Raw genomic sequence first — 9374 nt, 5'->3', positions numbered from 1 at the left:
TGCTTAGATGAGACCTGCCTGGGGGAAGTCATATTAAATAAGGGCTACTGTGATTCTCTGGGGGAGAATGAGGCTCGTGGGGAAACTGTGAGGTTGCTGGTCAGGCCAACCTGGTTGGAATCCCAGATCCACCCTTCATTTCTCTCAGACAATGAATGTGTGTGAACAAGTGGCTTCACTGCTCTGAATCTTCATCTTTGTCTGTGAAATGGGATTTTCACACCAAACCCATCTCCCTGTCCCCTCTTGTTGCGTCTTACACACAAACACACAAAAGTCCTTCAAGACTAATTTTACTTCACCTGTATTTTCAGAAGAAATGGAATATTCAGCAAGAGGAATTTGAGAGTGGGCATAATTCAAAATTATACCAGGAAGAATGTCAAAATGGTTGGGGGTCAATACTCACCAAGCGCAAACCCCAGGGTCTTCTACATGTTTAGTCAACTGTTTTTGACAAGAGCACCCATCCCTCAAAAGTGGGAAAGAAGAACATCCGATGTGTGCTAGCAGATCGCACACCTGTGATGTTACCTGCCAGTGCTGCTTCACTCGCCTGACTTATGACTTCATGTTCTTTCTTCTTATACGAGCACTACTGGGAGCCTAGAATTCCTCCTCTTCCTTGCTTGAGTCCATTGTCTGTATCCAACTGTCTTGCTGAGAGCTGAAAGGTTGTAAGATGTGGCTTAGGGTATTGCAGCTTTCCTTTCATTAGCCTCTATCTGTCACCCCCAAGATGGTGGTCACTGTTTAGTGATGTGAAATACATCTGGGGTTGGTGTACCAGGAATGTATGTGGACCAGGTCATGAAGTGGCCAAGGATTGAGGAGGGGGAGGTGGAACCTGAGAAATGGTATTCCAAGGCCATCTTGGGTGATTCTGATGTCCAGCAAACCTTGGGATCCTGACCTACAAATCCAGGACGTGATTGGATATTGGCAGTTCTGATGGGTCCTTTGAGTTCTTTTTTGGTTCTTACTTTATACTCCATGCAAGGTCTCTGAACTTACTGAGTTCCTCCTCTCCTTATTAATGTTAAGAGGATTCTGTTTTTGTTGTTGTTGTTTTGTTTTGTTTTTACCATCTTCCCCTCAGAGTTCTCATTGCAATACTGCTTTTTTCAAAGACAGAAATAAGGCACTTTGGCAATGGTTGCTATCCTGTAAAAGTCATCCCTGGAAAAGGGCAGGTGAGCATGCAGTGAAATCTCACCTTTCGTGTGATGGGGTCAGACATTAGATATAAGTAGCACAGTTCAGAAGCTTGGGTGCAGATGTCTGAAGAGCCCTGGCTCTTCTGGAATTTTCAGACATGTATTCCGTTTCAGTTATCTTCCAGATCAGTGGCTTTCCAACTATTTTGACATTTGACATTATAAAATGTATCTTACTCTGTGTGTGTGTGTGCATGTGTGTGTATGTGAAGTAAAGTTTCAGATGAACAAGTACTTACTTTTACTATGTGTGAAGGACTCTACATTTTTTAAATTGCAGTTTACATTCAATATTATTTTGTATTAGTTTTAGGTGTACAACAATGTGGTTAGACAATCATATACTTTACAAAGTATTCCCCTGATATTTGCAGTACCAACCTGACACCATACATAGTTATTGCAATAGTATTGACTATATTCCTTATGCTGTACTTTACATCCCTGAAGGACTCTACTTTTTATTTTATTGAAAATATATTGATTAAGTTCACTAGACAGACTTTATATCACAACTAGAGGCCCGGTGCACAAAATTCACGCACAGAGGGGGGGGTCACTCAGCCCGGCCTGCGCCCTCTCACAGTCTGGGAGCCCTCGAGGGATGTTCAACTGCTGCGGAGGTGGGAGAGGTCCCACCACCACCACTGTGCTCACCAGCCATGAGCCGGCTTCTGACTGAGTGGCGCTCCCCCTGTGGGAGTGCACTGATCACCAGAGGGTAGCTCCTGCAATGAGCGTCTGCCCCTTGGTGATCAGTGCACATCATAGCAACTGGTCATTTTGCTGTTGGGCTAAAACCGGCTCTCCGACATCCCTCAAGGGGTCCCGGACTGCGAGAAGGTTCAGGTCAGGCTAAGGGACCCCACTGGTGCACAATCAGGGCTGGGGAGGGACGCGGGAGTTTGGCCAGCCGGGGAGGGACCACGGGAGAGCTCCAGGGCATGTGCGGCCCATCTCGCTCAGTCCCAATCTGCTGGACCCCAGCAGCAAGCTAACCTACCAGTTGTAGCATTTTCCCCCTGGTGGTCAGGGCACGTCATAGCGAGCAGTTGAGTGGCCTTAGCATATCATTAGCATATTATGCTTTGATTGGTTGAACAGCTGACCAGACGACTGGACACTTAGCATATAAGGCTTTTATTATATAAGATATGCTACCTGGATCTAACCTGCATTTTGAAAAATATTGTTGTTCATGTTGTTCAGATTTAGCAGAGGTTAATGGGGTTCTATCACATTAATAATAAAAATAATAGCTGATTTCATCAGTTATGTGCTTACTTTGGATTAGGAAGTGGCCCAAACACTTTTCATAAATGATTGTGTTTTATCTTCACAACCTATGACATATGCGATAGTATTCTCACTTTAAAGGTGACAATCCGAACCTTCCGGTGGTTGCTCAATGTCAGTTGTTGTTGGATGTGAAAGGTCCATGCCTCTTTGCCTTTGAATTGAGGTTATTCTCTAATACAACCAGAGCTTGTATCCTTAATTGCAATAAACGAATCAAGGACTTAATGAGTGCATGCACCATAGAGACAAAAAGAGCATTATACAGAGCCCCTGCTCACATGGAGTGTACAGTCTAGTTATATACCCAAGTTAAATAAGCAATGCATGACCTAAACAAGATTTTGAATGCAGCACAATAATTAGGCAGTGAAAATGTAGTTGACAACTATGTGATCAAAACAACACAGCTGTGGTTTCAGAGCAGCATGAAACTAGAGGGATCGGAAGGCTTCATGCAGGAGGTGGCCTTGAAACACGTGAATTTGAGAAGATGGAGAATAGAAATGCGGATATCTTAAACCGATGAACAGTGCAAGACACAAAGGTGGACAGATAGGAAATAAATGGGCTCAACCTCAGAGACATCTCAGGAGCTGGGCAGGATGGGTATCTTGGCTCCTGACCCTCCCTACCTATCTTCACTAGGAGCAGTAACATTTTCACGTGTACACTAACTTCTAACATATTATTTGAACAAAGTGCACTGATGCTTAAAAAAAAAAGTAAGTGAAAACTACTGATATAATGAAATGGGATATCAGGTTGCAAAAGGGGACTAGAGACCCCATGCATCAGGCCTTGGGAGCCAATGTAGGAGGAAGGCCCGAGGACTGGCTTTGTCCAGCTATGCCATTAGTTCTGTGCCCATGGACAAGGGACGTGATTTTGCTGATCTGTTTCCGGTAAAACAAGGATCATAAGGTTGATTACCTCATGATAACGTTCCTGAGGCAAAATGGGTGACTAGGTGAGAAATGTTATGTAAATTCGAGTGTACTATATGTTAGCAGTTGTTTGTAGTTTTGATAGGGAAGATGTAGCTGAGTGAAAAATTAAAAGGAGAACCACAAAAGGTGCTATTCCAAGGGACGGGCATATGGAAGCAGGCCGGGAGGATTAAATTGGCATTGGCATTGGGTCGTGGGCTGGAAGGAGGATGTTGGGTCAGGATAATGAGTGTGGAGGCTGGGTGATTCCATGCCAGGAGTCACCAGTGGGGTCTGAAGGCTGGTGAGGCCACAAGGATCAGTCTCACACACAGCCTTGTATCCCAGCTTCCATCAGGCCGCGGAAGGAGAGAGCACACATGGGATTCGTGCATCCAAATATGGAAGGCATTTCATAATCTCTAGGGTCTGTGCCTGGAAACCCCACTCTTTTGCTTGAGTTCCTTGGGAACAAAGCTCTGAGCTGAGACGCTCCATCTGAACGGTTGTCTTTTCCCCAGACGTTCAGCCAGCTGCTTCTCTCCCTTGCTCTCTCCCGCTGCCAGAAGGAGCCGGGAGAATGATCTCCTGTGGCAATCGCTGGTTCCCACATGGATCTGTGACCCTGGGAAGTCTAGGTGGATTTCAAAGGCTGTCTGGACCGAAAAAGCACCGAGCAAGCGCAATGCTGTTCTCAGTCCGGGGTACCAGGTCACCTTGCAGCAAGGGGTGGGGGCTGGGAGAGAGACCGAATCTACTCTGCTAGTGACTAAACAGAACTGCTTTTAAAATTTATTTTAAGCCATATTCTCCCGGGTGCAGATGCTTCTTTACTTTCTTGTCCTTTGCTCAGAGGCTGTGAGCAGTGAGTGGCCTTAGAGAGGCCCGGCCATCCTGGCCACCGTCCCAGACAGGGCAGGTTTGTGCGCATCTGCAAGGAAGCCACGCAGAGTCACTCAGTGTGGAGACAGGGGACAGAGGGCTCGCTGCCTCGGGCACACTTGTCCTCATGCCTGGAAGGCACTCTTCCCCCTCTTTCCCGGCCCCTCTGCCCTTGCCCGCCTGGGATTTGACTGAACAGGCGCTCACACACCCGCGGAGGGCAGGGCGCCTTCAGGACCCGCTGCGTCCTGCGCCAGGCCAGCAGCTGCTCGGTGCCTGGTGCCTTAGGCGCCTGGTGCCTTTGCCCTTGGAGCCAAGGCCCGGCTCTGATGCGGGAACTGCTGGGCGGCCGACCCCTCACCCCTGCAGAATGGGGCGCGCGCCTCCCAGCCTTGGCTCAAGTTATCCCACCAGCCGTGGGAACAGCAGGGCAGCAGGGCGGGGACAGCTCTTAGTGCAAACCGCCGCGGCCTCCGTGTCCCCCATTTTGGCAGACGGGAGAAGGGGTGGCCCCCGGTCCCGCCTCTCCGGTCCTGACCCCCAGGAGGTCTGCTCTGCCCCGGTTCAGAGTGGGGTCTCTAGACGCGCTCGCTTCCCAGATGGCGCAGCCCCTTCCTTGTCTGGGACCCCAGGCTCCAAGGCGCCCACTGCAGACGGGACACAGCAGCGCAGGTACAGCCTGTGACCCCGGAGACTGGAGGGGCGGCGGGCAGCAGCCTCCTTCCCCTCCCAAGTCACCTGCCAGGCGCGCCTTCGGCCTGTGCTCCCTGAAGCGGGACCCAGGGCGCACGGTGGGCAGCGGTGCGGGACTGTGGAGCAGGACCCCCTGCCCAGACCCGTCCGGGCAGGCTCCCTCCCGCCACCGCTGGACCCAATTCAGAGGGTGAGCTGCCCGGGACCGCTGTGGCAGCTGCGCCTCCTCCGCCCCGGGAGGCAAACCCACACCAGGGGCCTCTGGAGGGAGGGCACTGCCACCTTGGTTCTGATCCTAGGAGAGGCGAGAGGCGCAGTTCTGCTTAAGAGGGGGAGCTCGCCAGGCACCATTCAAGTAGCTTTTTGGTGGCCTTTTGTCAGAAACTTTAAATCACACAGAATTTAGCCTCTAATCGGCCAGACTTATTTAAAGGGCACAGAGTCCAACCTTCCCTTTTTAACATCCACTCTGGTGTTTGCTGGAAACCTGCCACCGAATTTCGGCTGGAGCTGAAGGTTACCAGGATTTATCATTGTTTCCCCAGGATGTTTAACGTGCATGGGCTCCACTTCTTTCACTTAAGATACTTAAAAAACAATTATTGTAAGCGCTTTGGCCATTTTGTTTAAGAAATTTGTTTTATCTCCTACGGTTTTGAAATCCAGAAATATTTCTGGAATAGGAAGGAGGTTGTTTAGGAGACAGAAGGCAGCTGTGTACCAGGAAATAATGAGCATCATGCAGAAATATCACCACTAATAGATGATTTCTCTGAGTGTAAATATCTATGTTTAATTGCTTTAAAAATGTGGTGTGGAAAACACAAGTATACATTGTGATGACAAACCTGTACAGATAATTTCTGAACAACACAAGTGCTGAAAATGTTGTCTTTGTGATTGAAATAATTTTTCCAAAATTATGACAGCACCTACCCAAATATCATGTTGTCCCATCTGCAAACACCTGAAGAGGAATGGTTACCAATCGAATGCATTTAGACTTGTCCCTAATAAAGAGAAAATTGCATAGCTTTTTCATATTGTCGCCCATCCTCAAATGCACCTTCCAATATCATTGTCAGCTGGGTGTAATTCTCCATATTTTAAATTTCCAATTTTTCAGAGATACATAATATATATTTCCTAATCATTATAAACACATCATTTTATTCATCTTATTTTAATCACATGCATTTTTATAGTTACTGTACAACTGAAATAGACATTGAGTTATGCTGTGTGCATGTCTTTATTCAACAGTATATTCTTAGACACCCTTTTTTCAAACAAATTAAGTGAATTTAAAAGAAAAGAAAACAAGGGAAAAAAAATCCTTCCAGTAGAAACAGAATCACAGTGCTTTACAGACAAAAGGAAAGGAAAAGAAGCTCTCATAAGAAAAGAGATTTATTATGACATAGAAAATTCTCACAATAGTTGAAACACACTTCAGGAACTAGTAAACACCTTAGATAGAGTCGTGCCAATTACTCAGCCCACAAGCATCTGCTTTGTCTTAATTAGACGGGGGAGGTGAATGACCACTGTTTATTTTCATTTTCCTCATTAATTATGAAAAACTGCATTTAATTCATCTTGCATGGTGAGAGATTGGCTGCGCAGATGTAAGTCGTAAGGGAAGTGGCTGTCGGTGGGCAACCTGAACATGGCACCCTGCCCAAGGGGACCCCTGGGTGGCACTGCACAGTAATGCATGCCATAATTGTAATTTTTGCCATAGTCCAAGGTTTCTTCTTGCTTCAGGGAAAATATCCCATTATAGTTAATTGGGGGAGGACTTAAGGGACCTTCGAACTGAGGGCTGGCACACTCAGGGGAAGTGCTTTCATAGAAGGATTCGTATGCACTGCAATAATTATAGGGTTTCATGGACTTGGAATTATCCAGAGCCCCATGTCCTGGGGGGGTGGTGAGCTCGGGGCTGTGGTAGGGAGGGTAGAAGGTGGAGTAGGGTGACCTTGTGTGATGCGCGGCCTCCCCGCCCTGCCCCATCAGGAAGCTCCGGGCGTTGAGCTGCAGGCAGCCTGCCACCAAGTTTGTCGTTGGCTGGGAGAGACCTTTGCACAAGTTTTGGACGAATGTGAGCAGATCAGGTCTCTTGCCGATTCGTAGAATTTCCGAAAGTGCCCAGATGTAGTTTTTGGCCAGCCGTAAAGTTTCTATTTTGGACAGTTTTTGGGTTTTCGAATAACAGGGGACCACTTTTCTCAAATTGTCCAGAGCGTCGTTGAGGCCGTGCATCCTGTTCCTCTCCCTCGCGTTAGCTTCTTGTCTCCTGAACTTGACCCTCTCCAGGCGCAGCTTGGTCGTCTTTTTTTTCCTAAGACCCCTCCTCCTGGGCAACCCATTTTCATCTTCCTCTTCCCTGTCCTCCTCCTCTTCCTCCTTCTCGGTCTCTTCTCCAGGGGCTCTTTTGATGCTCTTTCCTCGAAGGACGATCTGTTTGGCAAAGCTTTCCGGTTTCTTAATTTGCTTCTGGTCCTCGCATTCTCTAGAAAACTTTCTGCACATCTGGGGTTCTGGCATCATAACAGACTCATCAAATGGGAGTGTTAGCATGGCTCTCTTATCTTAAATTACCTGAAAAAATGCCAGCACAATATTTAAAGTGTTTGCATTTTTACACTTAAACATATTGAATGACTTAATCATAAAAATACAAAAAAAAAAAAGTGAAAAAGAGTGATTTGGGGACTAATATTTTTTTACATTAAATATAATTTTCTAGTTGGGACAGACTAATAATTATAACAAACAGTACATGCAATAGGATTAACTTACACAGGCAAATTAGCAAAAGAAAATAAAACATGAGGCATGTATAGTAATACCACCCCCATCTCCATTTCTCTTTGAATTTTTACTGTTTTTTTAAATACATAAACAAGACTGTGGAATTTAAGCAAATGCAAAACATGATATAGCAATGCAGAATTTCATTAGTTCCAATCCCCCCCGAGTAGGAAGTGAGACACCAGTTTTTAAAATAAAAAGTGTTATCTTTCCATTTGCTGATGAATTTGTGGGTTTTAAAAATAAAAGCCTTAACTTTATTTGCTGTGTTATATAACTGTGGGTTTAGGTAAGTGGCCGTTGCAATATACAAATCTAAGAAAAAATTAACCAGAGCCCATTTTAAAACTGATTTCTTTCTGATCAGCAAAGAAAGATGCAGTATTTCCCTGCCTTCTCACAAAAAAGGGGGTGGGGGAGGATTGGGCTAATTTGCAATAAACTCCTTAAATAAATTAAACAAATAAAAATCACTGGCATTCTTTTTAAATCAAAGAAAATGTTGAGACTGCTTTTACATTTACATTTTTTTCTACACATAATTGTCTGTTTACTGCTGTTCAAATTATCCTGGACACAAAACACTCGCGTAGTGTTTTTGTTCTGCAAGCCACGGAAGTCTCCCTCTAGCTAATCTCTGACAGGAGCGGTCCAAGGATTCTGACTGCAATTGTGCACGTGTGTTCAGAATCCTGAATGAAAGGGGAAAATAATTCGTTTCAAATGCAATTTTGGCTTTCGTTTGGTGAAACAGCAAGTATTTTCATCTAAAGTCTACAATCAAATAAACATGTTAAATAAAACAGACACTTTTCAATTTAACAACACACACACACACACACAACACACAAACTCTTAGTAATGTCCTGTCCACATACTTGCAGTGTTACATAGTAGCAGTGAAAGTATGTGATAATCACATCCTAAGAATGAAATATGATAACTTATAAATGGCAAAGAGCATATAAATACTATAAGACAGTGACACTGTATCTTTAAATACTTGCATGCAAAGCCAGCATCAATGGAAGCATATCTTTATTTATATTACCTTAGGTTTTAATTTCATTCAATAATCAGTTTTCATTTTGGATCTTCCAAATCTTTTCAGGCAGAGTGTCGCATCGTCGCCTGGAGTCTCTAGATCTGTGTGTGTATCTGCACTATCTCATTGATCTCTAAAAAGTGACATTGATGCCAACTGCCAGAGCTGGTACCCATGCCATCTGCTAGTGACGTCACAGGGCAGAGAGAACCATGTGATCCTCTCTCTTGGGACCTTCATTCTGCACTGATCATCTGGCATCCCTGTAAGTGGGTACCAGCATTCATGCATCAACACAGAAGGTTAGACTGATAGGGGGAAAAATCCGCACGAGCCTTTCCCAGACAGTAGGTGCCTTTCTCCTCGGGCTGCTCCGGCTCCACGGGCAATCTGGAGGAAGAGCTGTGCTAGTGCTCAGCCTTGCCCTGCCAACGGTGCAACTGTTAGGTAGTCGTTAATATTCCATTTCTTTCCAAGGTGGGCTTTTGTGTGAGC

General features: G+C 45.6%; 1 protein-coding gene across 1 annotated transcript; it reads right to left on the bottom strand.

Annotated features, from left to right (window-relative positions):
• Positions 1-5799: 5799 nt before the first annotated feature.
• On the bottom strand, positions 5800-9063 carry NEUROD6 (neuronal differentiation 6). Its single transcript, XM_036326985.1, has 2 exons — positions 8886-9063; positions 5800-7621 (listed from the first exon to the last, which is right to left on the bottom strand). The coding sequence occupies exon 2, from the start codon at positions 7598-7600 to the stop codon at positions 6587-6589; it is 1014 nt and encodes a 337-aa protein (XP_036182878.1). The 5' UTR covers positions 7601-7621; positions 8886-9063; the 3' UTR covers positions 5800-6586.
• Positions 9064-9374: the final 311 nt, after the last annotated feature.

The sequence above is a fragment of the Myotis myotis genome, unplaced genomic scaffold (assembly GCF_014108235.1).
Source record: "Myotis myotis isolate mMyoMyo1 unplaced genomic scaffold, mMyoMyo1.p scaffold_m19_p_11, whole genome shotgun sequence".
Classification (NCBI taxonomy): domain Eukaryota; kingdom Metazoa; phylum Chordata; class Mammalia; order Chiroptera; family Vespertilionidae; genus Myotis; species Myotis myotis.
This window is presented reverse-complemented; position numbering and strand designations above follow the sequence as displayed.